The 17680-nt window shown below is 40.8% G+C and overlaps 2 protein-coding genes and 1 pseudogene across 2 annotated transcripts; all 3 read left to right on the top strand.

The window, feature by feature from the left end:
* Nucleotides 1-295: 295 nt before the first annotated feature.
* On the top strand, nucleotides 296-2809 carry LOC102617034 (3-ketoacyl-CoA synthase 11-like; annotated as a pseudogene).
* A 2691-nt stretch (nucleotides 2810-5500) lies between these two features.
* Nucleotides 5501-8561, top strand: LOC102617332 (3-ketoacyl-CoA synthase 11). Its single transcript, XM_006489534.3, has 2 exons — nucleotides 5501-6369; nucleotides 7637-8561. Exons 1-2 carry the CDS (start codon nucleotides 5587-5589, stop codon nucleotides 8417-8419), a joined length of 1566 nt encoding a protein of 521 aa, XP_006489597.1. The 5' UTR covers nucleotides 5501-5586; the 3' UTR covers nucleotides 8420-8561.
* Nucleotides 8562-12530: 3969 nt separating this feature from the next.
* LOC127903714 (uncharacterized) lies at nucleotides 12531-13139 on the top strand. The gene has a single exon (XM_052444281.1). The coding sequence runs from the start codon at nucleotides 12531-12533 to the stop codon at nucleotides 13137-13139; it is 609 nt and encodes a 202-aa protein (XP_052300241.1).
* The last annotated feature ends 4541 nt before the right edge of the window (nucleotides 13140-17680 follow it).

Below are 17680 nucleotides of genomic sequence, written 5' to 3'. Positions count from 1 at the left end.
AGTATATTGAAACCCATGCATATGCATTTAGGAAAATACCATTTGAACAGCAACAAGACAACAGGAAAATAGAAATGACAACATTATAATATGAACAATATTGTCATTTCGTATGCTACGGTGTTATTATAGCATGAACAGTACTTATATTTCTATCTTTCTATTGTCTTGCCCCTGTTCAAATAGTAGTTCTCATATATTTAACGTATTAAAGTTCTTTATACATGTCATTAAAGAATTTGACAGAGGTAGTTGCTCTCTCTCTCCGCCCTTTAAATTCTATTCACTTCTGAATACTGCAAGCCATCGCTTTTGCTTACACTTCCCCTTTCTTTTGTTGGCTTCCATTCATATACACTAGCTTCCGCTAGAATCCTCCTTAAGTTAATTTCCGAACTTTTATCCACACACACACACACATGCATCTAAATGATTTTCTTAGTGGCTTTTTGGTTTGTTTTTGGCTATCAAATAATGGCTACTGATCAAGAAAAGAAGAACAATCTTCCCAATTCTTCCTATCCATCAAGCTCAAATATGTGAAGCTTGGTTATCACTATCTCCAATGCTTTATATCTCTTGCTTGTTCCACTCCAATGCATTGTTTTGACTCATCTCTCAACTTTAACAGTTGATGATTTCTTCGAGCTATATGGAACGAGCTCAGGTTCAACTTTGGGATACTGCTTTTATGCCTGGTTTCTCTTGTGTTTATATCGACCGTTTACCTAATGAGTCGCCCGAGAGAAGTTTACTTGGTGAACTTTGCTTGTTACAAGCCTGATAATCCATCTCAAATGTGCAGCGGAAAACTTTTCATGCAAATAGCGAGCAAAACTGGGATATTTTTAAAGGAAACTTTATCCTTTTAGAAGAAAATTCTAGAGAGATCCGGGATGGGGAATATGGCATACGTCGCAAAAGCCATGTTGGACAAGCCAGCGGATAAGAAAAATATGGCGGAGGCAAGGAAGGAGACTGAGTCTGTAATAATCGGAGCAATCGATGAGCTCTTGGCCAAAACTGGGGTGAAGCCTAGAGATATTGGAATTCTTGTGGTGAACAGCAGCTTGTTCAATCCAATGCCATCTTTGTCAGCGATGGTTGTGAATCACTACAAGCTTAGAGGCAACATTTTGAGCTATAATTTTGGTGGTGTGGGTTGCAGTGCTGGTCTTATTTCTATCGACCTCGCCAAACAGCTTTTGCAGGTTTGTCTTCATTATTTCTGTTATTTACATTCCTCTAGTCTCTCAGAGTTCACGATAGTAATTAATGTAATGAAAAAATTGAGAAGTGTGGCAAAATATTTTTGGTGATCTATAGCATGCATTAATTGATCTCTTCTCAGGGCTATTTAGAACTAATGAAATCACGTGGGCCATCGGTACAATTGGTAGATTTTTTTTCCCCCTGATGAGTACGAATATTGATTGCCTTCGAACAAATGTCTCACTATATGAATGTATAGATCATCTAGGCTTTTTCACACAACAGTTTAATGCTATGCGGGTACTTGGCATAGCAAACGTAAAGTCTCCTTCCTATATGCGTAAAGGACAATAAATTTTCATTGATTAATTATTAGTTATTTTTAGCGTGAATTAAATTTCCTATAAGAATTTTTAAAAAAAATCTGAAAAATAATATAATTTTAGATGACCGGATTTAATGTCAATTATTTTGGGAAATTTTTATTAATTTTGAAGCCACGAGAATAAAATAATTTTCATTGTACATAACAGTTGCCACCCAACTCGTGTGCTTTAGTGGTGAGCACAGAGAACATCACTATGAATTGGTACGCTGGCAATGACAGATCCATGCTTCTCACAAACTGCTTATTTCGATTGGGTGGAGCTGCGATCCTTCTCTCCAATCGATCATCTGATCGCCGCCGTTCAAAGTACGAGCTAGTTCACACCCTCCGCACGCACAAGGGCGGCGACGACAGAAGCTGTAATTGTGTCTCACAACAAGAAGATGAGTCCAAAAGAATTGGAGTCAAAATCTCAAAAGACCTGATGGCCGTTGCTGGAGAAGCCCTTAAAACTAATATTACCACACTGAGCAACTCTTGTTTACCGCAACTTTAGTTGGAAGAAAGATCTTTAAAATGAAAATCAAGCCCTATATTCCCAATTTCAAGTTGGCTTTTGAGCATATCTGCATCCGTACTGGAGGGAGAGCTGTGCTGGATGAGGTAGAGAAGCATCTCAAACTCAATGAATGGGTTATGGAGCCTTCAAGAATGACTCTCTACAGATTTGGGAACACTTCAAGCAGTTGTTTGTGGTATAAATTGGCTTACTTTGAGGCCAAGAGAAGAATTCGGAAAGGTGACAGGACTTGGCAGATAGCATTCGGATCAGGATTCAAGTGCAACAGTGCTGTGTGGCGTGCGTTGAGGACAATCAATCCTGCTCATGAGAAGAATCCTTGGATGGATGAAATTGATAACTTTCCAGTTCACGTGCCAAAAGTTATGCCAATTGATTTTTAATGGTTGGACGCTGGGGAAGTTTATGCCAATTTAGTAACTATTTATGTATGATTTTGTTGTAATAATTAATGCTGCAGTCTTAGAGAAGTGGTGTATCTCTTTCACAGTTTAGTAGAATGCATGTAGAATTTTAAATTTCAATAATTCTAAGATCTCCTCCTTAATTAAGTGATCGCCGAGTATCATGTTGATGGGTTGATCAAATTGTGATTGACACTGGGAAATTCTAGAACATTAACTTAAAAGGAACATATCAATCGCCATAATCTTGATTGAGAAACATACAAGGACTAATTGATTTTATACACCCAAAACAACTCATTCTTTCCTGCTCGGTTGGATATGCATCTTTTACTTCAGAAACGGAAACAGAGAGATCATCCGGAAAGCATGCTAGTGATATATTTGAATGATGTTTAAATGCTGGTAAGTAAATATGACATGGGATTGATGCTGAAAATTCAATTTAAATGAAAAACTATAAAAAAAAAAAAAAATACACATTTGAAGAGCAAATCCATCTTTCAAAAAATTTCAAGCAACTAGGTAGAACGACTAAAATTAAAACTAAGCAAAATTCATTCACCAAAGAGATGAGGAAGGACGAGAGTAGATGCTATTTTTTTCAGACTGACAAGTAAATTCTATTTGAAAGAAATATTGGAGCCATTTGGTTTCTCTCCATTGTACATAAGAGATATACCCTTATACGCAACACTGTTCCCCATTCACGTTGACAGGGAGGCATATCAAACTTGATAATAAATAGGGAGACAAGATATGACATTAAAGAAAGTAAAAACTGATATCACAACAAGTAATTAACTATTATAAACCCGATAATCTACCTCAAATGGAGCCAGACCAGACTGTCCATCCAAATCCAGAGCCGATATACCCATGATCAATTGAAACAAAGGCTTAGCAGTACAATAAGCAGCCAGAAACCCCAACATGTAATTATAGAGTTTCGACTTCAAACAAAACCTTTGGACTTTAAAATCTTTCTTGATCAACCATATTCTGTAGAAACACAGGCCCATAAGAATCAAATGGGAAACGGAGACCACCAAAGAATCAGTGGCACAAGGTATGTATGCACCAAAGGCATTGTCCACAACCTTTGTCCACACCCCATTTGCCACCGGTCGACAATACCAATCCAACGGCTTGAGAGCCATGATCTTTGTCACTTTCCTATCACTACAATTCACCAACTATGCATAATCCAGTACCCTCTCAATTCTTCTTTGCAACAAAATTGAGTTGACTTTCTAAAGTACAGTCTCTGCGACAAAATAAGCTCATGTTTAGTATCAACAACGTTAAAAAATAACATACAATTTAAAAGAAACCGGAAATAGAAAATTTATATAGGGAATTTAAAATTTAAACAAGCCTGTGTTTAGTATCGCCAACTCGGTCATGAGTTTATTTTTTGATTTTTTTAATTTTAAATACCTTTTTATGAAATTACCCTCACATATAATAAGATACCAAATGAAATATAGACAATAGGAAAGATATCTAATAATACATTACTACTTTTTGCACTGTCAACACGGTAAATGTTGGGGGAGGTGCTAAAAATTAAAAAAAAAAAAGAATGTTACATTTTCAATAATTTGTCATTAATACTCTTATTTTATACTAAAACCTATCAGAAGTCACTATCCAATGACTAAAATGAAGTGAGTCTATTCATGATTTCAGATGCATGCAATCAAACAAAATTAAGCATTTAAAATCTTTCCAGGGGGTAGTTGCTCAATTGCTTTTTCTCTCTCCGACCTATAAATTTCATTAACATTTATGTCATCCCATACATGGAAATTCAAAGTTAGCTTCTGCTTATAAATTTCTCTGGGCCATAGCTGCTGCTCCTTCAACTACTACATTTGTAAAAACCCTATCTGGCATTGACTTTTCATATAGTGGACCTTTAGGGATTTCTTTGAGGCACTACTAAAAGTTAGGATTTTCACCTTGCTAGTCCCTGCTATTTATTACAAATTAAATTTAAAAAAATCCTCCAAATTTCTTTTTTGCCACTTGGGTCCATTGACCCACCTTGACACGTAGTTGTACTAACACATTAATAGAAAAAAAAAATGATTTTCCGTCAATTTCTCTCCTAAACCCTAAACAAATCAATATAAGTTCTTGAAATATGAACAAAACAATCCATCAATTAAACAAAAAAATCAAATTACCATACTTTTGCAAATAAACTAAATCTATCAAAATGCTAAAAAAAATGAAAAACTCAAAATAGCTTGCGAATTGCGTTGGAGTTGGGCATGAAGCTTGGTGAGTGACGTAGCATTTGCAAGACTAAGAGCAGTTGCGCTCGCATATGTGATTAGCAATGCTGATCTGGGAGAATAAATTGATAGAACCGTGATGGAATAATAAAAACTCGGTACTAATTAAGTATACTTAGTTCCTTAAAATAAAAAAGTAAACTGGTATTAATTTATTACAATTCCAGTTAACGCTTTGTTTTTTTATAACGTTTTTTAATATGTGGCAGCGTAAGATTTTATGATGTCGTTTTGAGACTTAATTTGATGCTTAATGATAAGTGTTTATTGTACTGACTGAATCATGAAATTTTTTTTTTAAAAAAAATGATAAATTGGAGATGATTTTTTTTTTTTGGGTTTTAGTATGAGTACGTAAGTTTTATTGTCAGGAAATATTTAGAACATGTAGGAGAGCAAAGCACGCTAAATTTGATGTCCGTTTTTTTGTCTTTAAAAAAGATTCTAGGTATATTTAACATCAGTTTAAAGATGTATTAGCTCATTCTCCAAAAGGAAAAAGTGTTATTAACTCCATATTAATAATCCTCCACGATCAACTACTTAAGTTTTAATTAAAATAAAACTAAAAGGACTTGGTTGGCACGAATTACAAACTATTAAATTTTGCATTGTCAGTAAACAAAAGGGACCGTAGTGCAATTATGCTTTCTCTTTTAACTTCTGAACTTTCATGGCTACTAATTAAGTGCTCATTTCTATATATGTAGGTGGTTTGCTCAATATGGGTTTCATTCTGCATTTTGCTGTCAAATAACAATGGCTAGTGGGAAGCAACAAAACTTACAAAATGAGAAGCAACAAAACTTACAAAATGAACCAAAGCAGAAGAATCTTCCCAACTTCTTCGTATCCATCAAGCTCAAATACGTTAAGCTTGGTTACCACTATCTGATCTCCAACGCTCTTTATCTCTTGCTCGTCCCACTCCTTTGCATTCTTTTAACTCATCTTTCAACTTTAACTGTTGATGATTTCATTCAGCTATGGAACGAGCTTCGGTTCAATTTCCTGACACTGCTTGCATGCTTGGTTTCTCTTGTGTTTATATCAACCATTTATTTAATGAGTCGGCCAAGAACAGTTTACTTGGTAAACTTTGCATGTTACAAGCCTGACCCATCTGAGATGTGCAGTGCAGAACGTTTGTTTCGAATGGCTGCCAAAAATGGTTATTTTACTGAAGAATCTTTAGCGTTTCAAAAGAAAGTCGTGGAGAGATCAGGGATTGGGAAAATGTCAGGTGGCCCAAAATCTTTGTTCGACAACCCATTGGATAACAAAAATATGGCGCTGGCAATGAAGGAGACAAAGGCTGTAATAGTTGGTGCAATTGACGAGCTCTTGGCCAAAACTGGGGTTAAGCCTAGAGATATTGGGATTCTTTTGGTGAACAGCAGCTTGTTTAATCCAACACCATCTTTATCTGCCATGGTTGTGAATCACTACAAGCTTAGAGGCAACATTTTGAGCTATAATCTTGGTGGTATGGGTTGCAGTGCTGGTCTTATTTCTATTGACCTCGCCCGAAGGCTTTTACAGGTTCGTCACTATTATCTCTCTTCTCTGTCTCAGCTTCTTTATTTATTCATTTATTTTTCCTTTTAATGGCATTAAATAGTTCTTCAGCTCTCTAGTCATGGTATTAGAAATTATATATAAATTCAATCTTGGTCATTTTACGCCTTTGCCGAGGGGTGAATCGATCCCTTAATCAAAGTGAGAGGGCATAAATTCGGGTATCGTCTTGGGGGACTACTCAACTTAAAAATTTCACTTTCAAGTTTATGTCTAGAGATATATATATTTTCATAAAACAAGTAGAGATCTCACTGCTTAGTTGGTGTAGATTCGAGCTATGCTTAGCAGACCTTTATATATTGAGAGAGACTGTAATCTACAAAAAAATATTTACTTTGTGCCTGTTTAAATAATTTATCTGGTTGTATATTGTAATGATTTATATGTATATCGATCCGAAGATCCACTTAAATATACATTATTTCTATTTGTTAAGAAAAAGGTAAAAAACCTTACTTGTCTATGAATCAATGTCTCAAAAAAATTAAGGATACGTTTATCTTGGCATAAATCAATTAGATCTAGATTTCTTATACATGTACGAAGAAAGTTGTTAAAAAGAAAGAAATTATCTCTCTCATTCATCCTTATTAGTATATCTACGGACTGTTAGTGATTTAAAATCGCAATAAATATAGACACATATATTCCGTCCTATTATTAGTGGCCGTAACCGATCCATGACTGGCATTACTTATTTTACGAATCCCCCGGAAAAATACTATTCTGTTCAACTCAATCAACAGTCTTTCAAACTGAGAAAAAAATAAAAACTGACACGGGGTAGGTGTATTGCCTGGGCATATTAAAACTTGTCATTTGTGCATATTTAATGTGTACCACAATCCCTAATTTCACAATTTAAAATTATAAATTTTATAAATTCAAAGTAGAAAAATTAATGGCCCCATCGGGGACCAGACCTTCACAAACGAATGGCTGTGGTTCACGAAATGGTACTTCCGTTCCGCACAAATTTCTCTTCTCAAACTGTGTACGACTTCATTTTCCAGTCTGCATAAGTGTACACCCAACACAATGTCACACTCTTAAATACCACGTCAGTACCATGTTAATGCTACAATGAATAATTAATTAATGTTCGGAGAGCACAACGTAGCTTGAGTCTCTTTCATTTGTTTAATTATATGTATACATGGTACAATAATTTCATTGATCTTTTAATGACCTTTGAAGACTCAGTCTACTTGTGTATATCATGTAACAGGTAACACCAGACTCTTATGCTCTAGTGGTAAGCACTGAGAACATAACTATGAATTGGTATGGCGGCAACGACCGATCCATGCTTCTCACAAACTGCCTATTCCGATTGGGTGGCGCTGCAATCCTCCTCTCCAACCGCTCATCCGATCGCCGCCGTGCAAAGTATGAGCTACTTCACACCCTCCGCACACACAAGGGTGCCGATGACAAAAGTTATAACTGTGTTTCACAACAAGAAGATGAGTCCAAAAGAATTGGAGTCAAAATCTCAAAAGACCTAATGGCTATTGCTGGAGAAGCCCTTAAAACTAATATCACCACCCTCGGACCGTTGGTTCTTCCAATGTCTGAGCAACTCCTGTTTTCCCTGACTTTGGTTGCAAGAAAGATCTTTAAAATGAAAATCAAGCCCTATATTCCCGATTTCAAGTTGGCTTTTGAGCATTTTTGCATCCATGCTGGAGGGAGAGCTGTGCTAGATGAAGTAGAGAAGCACCTCAAACTCAATGAATGGCTTATGGAGCCTTCAAGAATGACTCTTTACAGATTTGGGAACACTTCAAGCAGTTGTTTGTGGTATGAATTGGCTTACTTTGAGGCCAAGGGAAGAATTCGGAAAGGTGACAGGACTTGGCAGATAGCATTCGGATCAGGATTCAAATGCAACAGTGCTGTGTGGCGTGCATTGAGGACTATCAATCCTGCTCATGAGAAGAATCCTTGGATGGATGAAATCGATAACTTCCCAGTTCATGTGCCAGAAGTTATACCAATTGATTTCTAATCGTTGGGGAAGTTTAGTTTCTGTCAACTTTGATTCATGTTTATGTCTGGTTTTGTTGTAATAATGCTAAACTCGTAGAGAACTGAAAAGTGACGAGAGTATTTCTCTTTCTATGATATGGTTTAATTTCAAAGTTGCAATATGAAGAGTGTTGGTGCAAATTTTGTCCCAATTTATTATGTGAAAATTCCAACTGATGACGATCCTCTTAGGACTTGGGTTTCTCTTTGCTGGATTTGACGATGATAAGTTTATTTTTTGGGCCGATCTTAATGGGCATTTATATATCATTTTCTGAGTTTACTTCCTTAGATAATGAGAATGTGTTTGTCCAGTGATACTCTATAAACACAAAAAAAAGATCAAAGAGCCGGCTTTACTGGTGTAAACCCTCCGCCGATTAAGTCGGTCATTGGACTTTTGGAAATGTAAATTTAGAAAGAGAAAGATTAGAGAGTTCTAGTTAGTGTTTTTTCTTTTGAGTCCATTTTTTTCTTATTTTTTAGTGAGAAAGAAAGGTATATTTATGAGCGAATTTGATTTGACTTGAGTTCTAGTTATTTTGATGACAAGTGTCATTATCCTTATCATATTTGGCAACACTTGTTTGTTTGTTTGTGCCCACGTTGATTGACATATGAATGTGCAAACTTGTTTATAGATTTAAGAAAGAAGTGTTTTAACCTTAGGTTGTTTTTACTAAAACTCTGGGATGATGGGAACCTTAGAACCTAAGAGATTTATTCTAAGTAGTTTGTCTTAGGATAGGAGCCTAGAACCTTGATATCTTTTGGGTTTTGAAGTCTCATCATCTAAGAGAATTATCCTAAGTGGTTCGTCTTATGATAGGATCCTAGGACTTTAAAACCTTTTAGCCTTGGACTTTGGGACCCTTTAAACTTTGAAACCTTGTTACTTAGGAAGATTATTCTATGTGGTTTGTTCACCATTTTGTAGACTTAATTGAGAGTAAATTTATTAGACGGGCCTTATTGAGATTAAATTTATTTGGATTTTGATTGGGCTTATTCTATTTTTTGTCCAACAAAGAGAATAGTAAGATATTTATTTAAATGTTTTAATAGATTCAGCAAATTTTGATTAACAGTTCTTGCTTTTATTTATGCACTTCGACTTTTGAAAACATCCAAAAGGATCTATAGATGAAATTTATAAGCTCATCCCATGTAACTTAGTTTACAGTCAGGCCATTATTCGGGTGGTCCTAACATATGGCGTTGACTTTTTTAAGTTACATGGCCATGGCCCAAGATATTAACATTGAGTTGAAGGTTTACAAACAATGAGATGACGAAAGAGAGGTGATATTTTACCCCTCAATTTTTCTTATCTCTATTATTTAGTTAATTTTATTTACATTTAAAATTATTTTTATTAAATGATAAAAATATGATAAAAATTTTCCAAAAATTCTATCCACCTTTCACCACTATTGTCACTGCCTAAACCACCATTTGTTTTATCACTCATTACAATCTCAACTGCTTTTATTACTAACTCATTTTCATTATCTGTCATTCATTCCATTTAATTTAATGATTTTTTGATTTCCATATTAAAATTATTCTTTACCTCTTTTCATTTGATGTTATTTTAATTTTGATACTATCATATCAATCTCACTAAAATCAATTCAAATAAATGAGGAGTTTTGGTCCCAATTGATGGAAAATTTGCCAGTGCTAGTAAGGTCAGTCCAGAATTAAAGTTTAGTGTCGCAGGTGGCTAGATTTTTTTAAATTGTATTTTTTTTAATTTTTTTTATTGTTTAACAAAGGTTGTAGAAATAAGTGAGAAATCTATGCTAACACTATTATTCACTACTTACCACATGTATATGTGTGTCATTATAATTAGTTTAAATACATGTATAGAAAGGAGCAAATAAAAGATGAACAATGCTCCTAGAGTACTTAAGAATTTTTCCAGAAATTGGTGTTAAGCAAATAAAAGCACCAGGTCGGCCATGCTATTATTTCCACCCCGGCATGAATCACCTCAGCCAAATGGTACGAGCAGAACAGGGGGCAACATGAGCCGAGCAGAGACGAATACTGACCAGAGGTATATACCGAGCCGATACTCGTCCCCCAAAAAGCGGAAACACGATCTCACAGAATCGCGGCAGTTGCGCTTTCCCAGAACCGTTGCGGGAGACGCGAGATCCCACGCTTGTCCATAACGCAGCAGTTAGAGTCCCATGAGGGGCTGCCACTACCCGAAAAAGGTGGGATGAAGGGCAAACAGAAACGTGGGGACAGCGGCTATAAAAGAAGAAGAAATCGACGAAGAATGGGACAGAAAAACTGGGAGAGGGAAAACGCTGCCAAATTGCAACCAGACCATTTCCTTACAAATTTCTAACAAATTTCTTAAATCCAAATTACATTGTTTTCCCGTAAACACCTTATGCTAACTTAGGCATCGGAGGGTTTACGCCGGCAAAACCACAGCGTCTCTGACCTATTTTTGTGAATGCAGGTCTAGTGAGAGAAAGGAGGGTGATTCCAACCCTAGTGGTTCGAGCAAACAGTCGATAACATAAGCGTTGGTGACAGAATCTGGTCGGTCCAAGGGCGAGCAGATTTCAGCATCAACATTTTGGCGCCGTCTGTGGGGAGCTGGATAAAAAGCTACCACCGAATTAGGAAGTACCGGAGAATCAGCGAACGGTTAGACATGGATGTGACGAGGAAGGACGCTTTGAGGGAGGATAACGAAGCTGGGGAGACAATCACTCTTCGGGAGATTGCAAATGAAGCCCGGGAGAGGGTGATGCAAGATCGATTAGAACGGATGGAGAGACAAATGGAGACTCTCACGACCATACTATACGAGCTGAGGGATGAACGGAGAAGAGATTGTGAAACCCCCACGAGGAGAGATGATGTTGGAGCGGAACCTAGCCTCCGGAGGCGTAGGATCGAGGAAATCCCTCCGCTGGCAGACCAACCTAATGGGGTGCATCCCCACAGAAGCACTAGCCGGGTTCCAGGAGAACGATTAGATGAAGGAAGGGACCAACTTCTCCCCGGACGGGTATTGAAAGTCAATAGCCGAGGGGCCAGTGCTGACGAAGGAGAGCTCAGACAGCGGTTGCATAATGCCGAGCTGGAACGAGACCAGATAGCTGCACGTGACTCTGGCTGTGCCATTGAATTGGAGGGGGAGGTGCGCAGATTGGCACAGGTGATGGAGGAGATACAGGGCAGGAGGAAGCCCCCGAGCTGGAGGATAATGCTAGATGAAGAATCTTCATTATCAACCGAGATCATGGGTACCGTAATCCAAAAAGACTTCCGCTTCCCCGACCTCAAATACTCCGGGCGAAGTGACCCGCTGGTGCACATCGAGCGTTTCAACGACATGACGGGTGTGCAGGGGCTGACACCAGCTCAGAGGTGCAGGGTGTTCCCATTGACACTGGAGGGACGAGCCCGAAAATGGTATCGCAAGTTGCCCCGAGGAAGTATAAAGGGGTACGAGCAGATGTGCCAGGAGTTGGCCGAATAGTTCCGAGGAGCAGTAGCCCCAGAAGACGACATGATGGAACTGATGGGGATAAAACAGCAGGAGCATGAGTCCCTACGGGATTTTGTAAAGCGATACCACCGAGCCGTACTTGATTTGGGAGCTTTCAATCACCCGCAGGCGTTGAGGGGATTAAAGGAGGGTGTGAGGATAGGCCGGCTATGGTATAACCTGAGAAGCCCCCTAGTGCAGAGTTATTCAGCAGGGTATGAGCAGGCAAAGAGGGACATCGAAATCGAAGAAGAAAAATCGGCAAGGATAAAGAGTGAACAACTGGAGGAGCTGAGACGAAAGGAAATGAGAGCTCCGAGTGGGAGCGGGTCGGGAAAGCGAGTTGGGGAATCCTCAGTAAAGGGCGGAACATCAGCTCGGTCCCGCCCTTACCCCCATAGCTCCGAGATCACAACAGTTCCAACACAACCGGGCTCAACCTCCGCATCCCCCATTCCCGGATCGGCAGCGAGAATTCCGGCAGATGGTTGCCGACCCCTATCACAACACTCCCAAAGCATTACATACAACCAATTCCAGGGCTAGACGACTAGATCAGTCAGCGACTATGCCAGCCCGAGGTGACGTTCATGATAGCCGAGCAGTTCAGCTGGTAGACCAGAGCTTGGCATATAGACAATACACTCCATTAAAAATCTCCATGGAGGAATTGTATGAGAGGATCGAGGGACGAGGCCTGCTATACCCTCCAGCCCCAATAACAAAACCGACTCACCGACGGGATAAGAGCAGATTCTGCAAGTTCTACGACACTCACGGTCACACTATCAGCCAATGTCGGGACCTGAAAATTCAGGTGGAGGATTTAGTGAGGAACCGTTACTTGGACGAGTATGTAGATGGAATGTCCCCTATCATAGAATCACAGTACCCACAGGATGTAGGAGTTGAGAGGGATCTGGAACGTGAACAGCCAACCATCCGTGTGATAGCAGGAGGGCCAACATTGGCCGGGGACTCGAACAGAGCACGGAAGAACTATAGGAGATACGCCATGACTGGCAAAGAGGTGCTTTTAAATTTGCCAGCGGCCAAGAAGGCAAGAGTGCTGCAAGTTCCCATTATGTGGACGGAGGATGACGAAGAGGGCATTCTATATCCTCATGAGGATGCACTGGTGATTAAGGCATTGGTGGCTGGTACAGAATTGCGGTGAATATTGGTAGACACGGGCAGCTCAGTAGACATTCTGTTTAAGTCGGCCCTAGATGATATAGGGATTTCAGATTTGAAGCTGGAGCGGACGAATACATCCTTGAAGGGGTTTGGAGGGGGACGGTTAACTCCCATGGGGGTCATTGAACTCCCGATTACTGTGGGGACAAAGCCATTTGAAAAAACGATGATGCTGGACTTTGTCGTGGTAGAGGAAAGAAGTCCTTACCAGATGATATTGGGGAGACCGTTCATGAGAATAAGCCAATGCGTAATGTCCACGCATTATCTGGCACTAAAATACAGAATAAACGGAGTTGTGGGTGTAGTAAAGGGTGACCAGAGAATGGCCAGGAGCTACTATGCTACAGCGGCCAAGGAAACACTGCAAGTTACCTCTCTAGATAACCGAGGGGATTCAAAGAACGGTCGCCAGGAACCTGTTGAGAAGTTGGAGGAAGTTGTTGTAAGCAGGAATGACCCTAGCAGAGTGGTTAAGGCCGGATCAGAATCGGGCGAGGCAATAAAAGGCGAGCTGGTGAAGTGTCTACAGTCCCATGCAGACATATTTGCCTGGTCTCATGAGGATATGCTAGGTATTAATCGCGGGGTAGCTTGTCACAAGCTGGCAGTCAAGAAAGGGGCAAGGCCGGTGAGGCAGAAAAAGAGGTGCTTCAACCAGGAAAGATACGAGGCCATAAATGCCGAGGTGGAAAAGCTGCTGAAAGCAGGATTTATAAGGGAAGCCAAATACCCTGAATGGATTTCAAACGTAGTACTAGTAAAGAAGGCCAATGGGAATTGGAGAATGTGTGTAGACTTCACGGACCTCAACAAGGCATGCCCGAAGGACAGCTTTCCCCTACCAAAAATAGATCAGTTGGTGGACTCAACCGCGGGTCATAGTCTGCTCAGTTTCATGGATGCCTTTTCCGGATACAACCAGATACCCATGGACGAGCAAGATGAGGAAAGCACTACCTTTATCACTAACATGGGTCTGCTTTGTTACAGGGTGATGCCCTTTGGTCTGAAAAATGCAGGAGCTACCTATCAAAGGCTAGTGAACAAGGTCTTCAAACCATTGATCGGTCACACTATGGAAGTATACGTGGACGATATGATCACCAAGTCAAGGGAACCGAAAGATCATGTGAAGCACTTGAAAGAGACCTTCGAATTGCTGAGAAGGTATGAAATGAAGCTGAACCCGGAGAAATGTGCATTTGGGGTCAGCTCGGGCAAATTTTTGGGATACCTGGTGAGCCATCGAGGGATTGAGGCCAACCCGGAAAAGATACGGGCGGTGATAGAAATGTGGTCCCCACGAACAGTTAAGGAGGTGCAGAGCCTTACGGGAAAATTGGCAGCATTGAACCGATTCATTTCGCGAGCCACTGATAAGTGCCACCCTTTCTTCCAAATCATAAAGAAAGGGAAGAAGATGGAATGGACACCGGAATGCGAGGAGGCATTTGGACAGTTGAAGGAATACTTGGCCCTCGCCCTGTTACTCTCAACTCCGAGAGAGGGTGACCAGCTGCTTTTGTACTTGGCAATCTCCAAGCAGGCTACCAGCTCGGTCTTGGTCAGGGAAGAAGAAGGGAAGCAGCACCCGGTATACTACACAAGCAAGGCTTTGGTAGACGCAGAAACCAGATATCCACTAATGGAGAAGTGGGCGCTGGCTCTGGTAATGGCAGCACGCAAGCTGCGACCATATTTCCAAGCCCATCAGATCGTTGTGATGACTGACCAGCCCCTTCGGCAAGTGCTTCAAAAACCAGATGCGTCAGGTCGATTAGTAAAATGGTCCGTAGAATTGAGCGAATTTTACCTGTCCTACAGTCCCCGAGGAGCAGTCAAGGCCCAAGCCCTGGTAGATTTTATGGTTGACTGTGTTGAACCAGGGGAAGAAGTCCAAGAGGAACAACCCGCAGAACAGGAGGATTCGAAAGGGATATGGCTGGTAATGGTTGACGGGTCACGTAGTGAACAGGGATCCGGGGCAGGAGTTATAATACGAAGCCCAGACGGTGTTGAGGTATCCTACGCGGTAACATTTGAATTCCAGCTTACGAACAACCAAGCTGAATATGAGGCCTTCATTACTGGGCTCGGTCTCGCACATGCACTACGAGCAGAAAGGGTAGAAATCCGAGCAGATTCCCAGCTAGTATGTAACCAGCTCAGCGATCAGTTCCAAGCAAGGGGGGAGAAGATGGGTCTTTATCTGAAGAAAGCAAAACAGATGGTTGGGCTTTTCCAAGAGGTGGAGGTAAAGCAGATATCTCGGAATGAGAATTACTGAGCAGATATATTGGCTAGGATGGCTGCAACTGCAGATCCGAAATTTCTTAAGTCGGTTCCACTAGAGGTAAAGACCTCGCCAAGCATAGGAGAGGAGATAGAGGTGATGAGAGTAAGCATTGGAGAGTCATGGATGGACCCGATCCGCGCATATATCCGGGATGAAATCTTACCGGAGGAAAAAAGGCAAGCAAGGATATTAAAATGCCGAGCAACGAGGTACACGCTACTAGATGGAGTGCTGTATCGCCGAGGGTTCACCTTGCCCCTTTTGAGATGTGTGGATGATGAGGAGGCGGATTATGTGCTGAGGGAGATTCATGAGGGAATATGCGGCAATCACTCGGGAGCAAGAACTTTAGCCTTCAAGGCACTCCGGCAAGGATACTTCTAGCCAACCATGCACCAGGATGCGAAAAGGATGGCAAAGAATTGTAAAACATGCCAAAGCTTCTCCGAGATTCCTGTACAACCCCCGGAAAAGCTGACGGCTATGACATCCCCGTGGCCTTTCGCTCAATGGGGAATCGACTTGATTGGTCCATTACCTAAGGGAGGAGGAGCGGCGACACATGCAATTGTGGCAATAGACTACTTCACTAAGTGGGTGGAAGTGGGAGTCCTCAGCCAGATCACAGAGAGAAAGACAACAGATTTTATTTGGAAAAATATCATCTGCAGATATGGGATCCCCTACGCCATCATCACAGACAATGGGAGGCAATTTGACAACTGCAACTTCAGGGAATTTTGCCAAAACTTGGGGGTGGACCTGAGGTTCTGCACCCCCGCACACCCCCAGGCAAACGGACAAGTGGAAGCAGCCAACAAGGTGATAAAGAAGCTCCTGAAGACTAGATTAGGAGAAAAGAAGGGAGCTTGGGTTGACGAGCTACCAGGAGTACTGTGGGCCTACAGGACAACTCACAAAACCGCCACAGGGGAAACCCCGTTCGCTTTAGCTTTTGGTCATGAGGCGGTAATCCCAGCAGAAGTTGGAGTGTGAACACATCGGACGGAATATTTCACCGAGGAGCAAAATGACGAGTAGATTTGCTTAAGTCTGGATCTGTTGGAGGAGAAAAGGGAAGGGGCATTGCAGAAAGTGGCCCAGTACCAACAAAGGGTCATGCGTTATTACAACAAGAACGTACGCGTGAGGCAGTTCCGAGCAGGAGATTGGGTACTTAGGAAGGTGAACCAGAACACCAGGGATCCTAACCATGGCGCTCTTGGCCCAAAGTGGGAAGGCCCATACCGGGTGATACGAGCCACTGGACCAGGAGCCTATAAATTAGTGTACCAAGATGGACGAGAAGTGAAGAGGTCATGGAACGCCGAACACCTGAAGAAGTTTTTCCAGTAACCAAAGTGCTCTACTAAATCCTCATTTTGACAAGTTATCTATGTTAACTGCATAATGGCTTTGCTGCACATGTATGTATTCAGTATTCTTGTAATGCATTCAAATTTCAAATAAAGATGAATTCAGCATGAAATCCCCCTGCTAGCAAGATCAATAAAAATTTTACTAAGGCAAGTAAGTGCTTGCTTCTGCTCGGTCAACGAAGACCAGCAGCTAATTTCTCGAAAGTTTCACTAAGGCAAGTAAGTGCCTGCTTCTGCTCGGTCAACGAAGACCAGCAGCTAATTTCTCGAAAGTTTCACTAAGGCAAGTAAGTGGCTGCTTCTGCTCGGTCAACGAAGACCAGCAGCTAATTTCTCGAAAGTTTCACTAAGGCAAGTAAGTGCCTGCATCTGCTCGGTCAACGAAGACCAGCAGCTAATTTCTCGAAAGTTTCACTTAGGCAAGTAAAAGTCTGTTTCTGTTCGGTCAACAAAGACCAGCAGCTAATTTCTCAAAAATTCTACTAAGGCAACAAAGGGCCTGTTTCTGCTCGGTCAACGAAAGACCAGCAGCTAAAGCTACAAAAATTCTACTAAGGCAACAAAGTGCCTGTTTCTGCTCGGTCAACGAAAGACCAGCAGCTAAATTTACGAAACTTTTACTAAGGCAAGTAAGTGTCTGCTCCTGCTCAGTCACCGAAGACCAACAGGCAGTTTTGCGAAAATTTTACTAAGGCAAACGGATGCCTATTCCTGTTCGATGCACTAAAGAACCAACAGGCAAAACCAGACAAGAAAGCCAATAGAGAACATTCAAAAAAATTTCATAAACGTTCAAATGTTTACAAAGCAAATGAAAAAAATAGAGTCTGTACAAAAATAGAC

The sequence above is a fragment of the Citrus sinensis genome, chromosome 1 (genome assembly GCF_022201045.2).
Source record: "Citrus sinensis cultivar Valencia sweet orange chromosome 1, DVS_A1.0, whole genome shotgun sequence".
NCBI lineage: Eukaryota > Viridiplantae > Streptophyta > Magnoliopsida > Sapindales > Rutaceae > Citrus > Citrus sinensis.
The sequence above is the reverse complement of the archived record's forward strand: the minus strand, read 5'-3'. Positions and strand labels throughout refer to the sequence as shown.

Excerpts from the sequence above, each read along its gene's own strand:
- LOC102617332 (XM_006489534.3), top strand. The coding sequence starts at position 5,587 with ATGGCTAGTGGGAAGCAACAAAACTTACAAAATGAGAAGCAACAAAAC. Across the intron at positions 6,370-7,636 it reads TCGCCCGAAGGCTTTTACAG|GTAACACCAGACTCTTATGC; the intron begins GTTCGTCACTAT and ends ATCATGTAACAG.
- LOC127903714 (XM_052444281.1), top strand. The coding sequence starts at position 12,531 with ATGCCAGCCCGAGGTGACGTTCATGATAGCCGAGCAGTTCAGCTGGTA.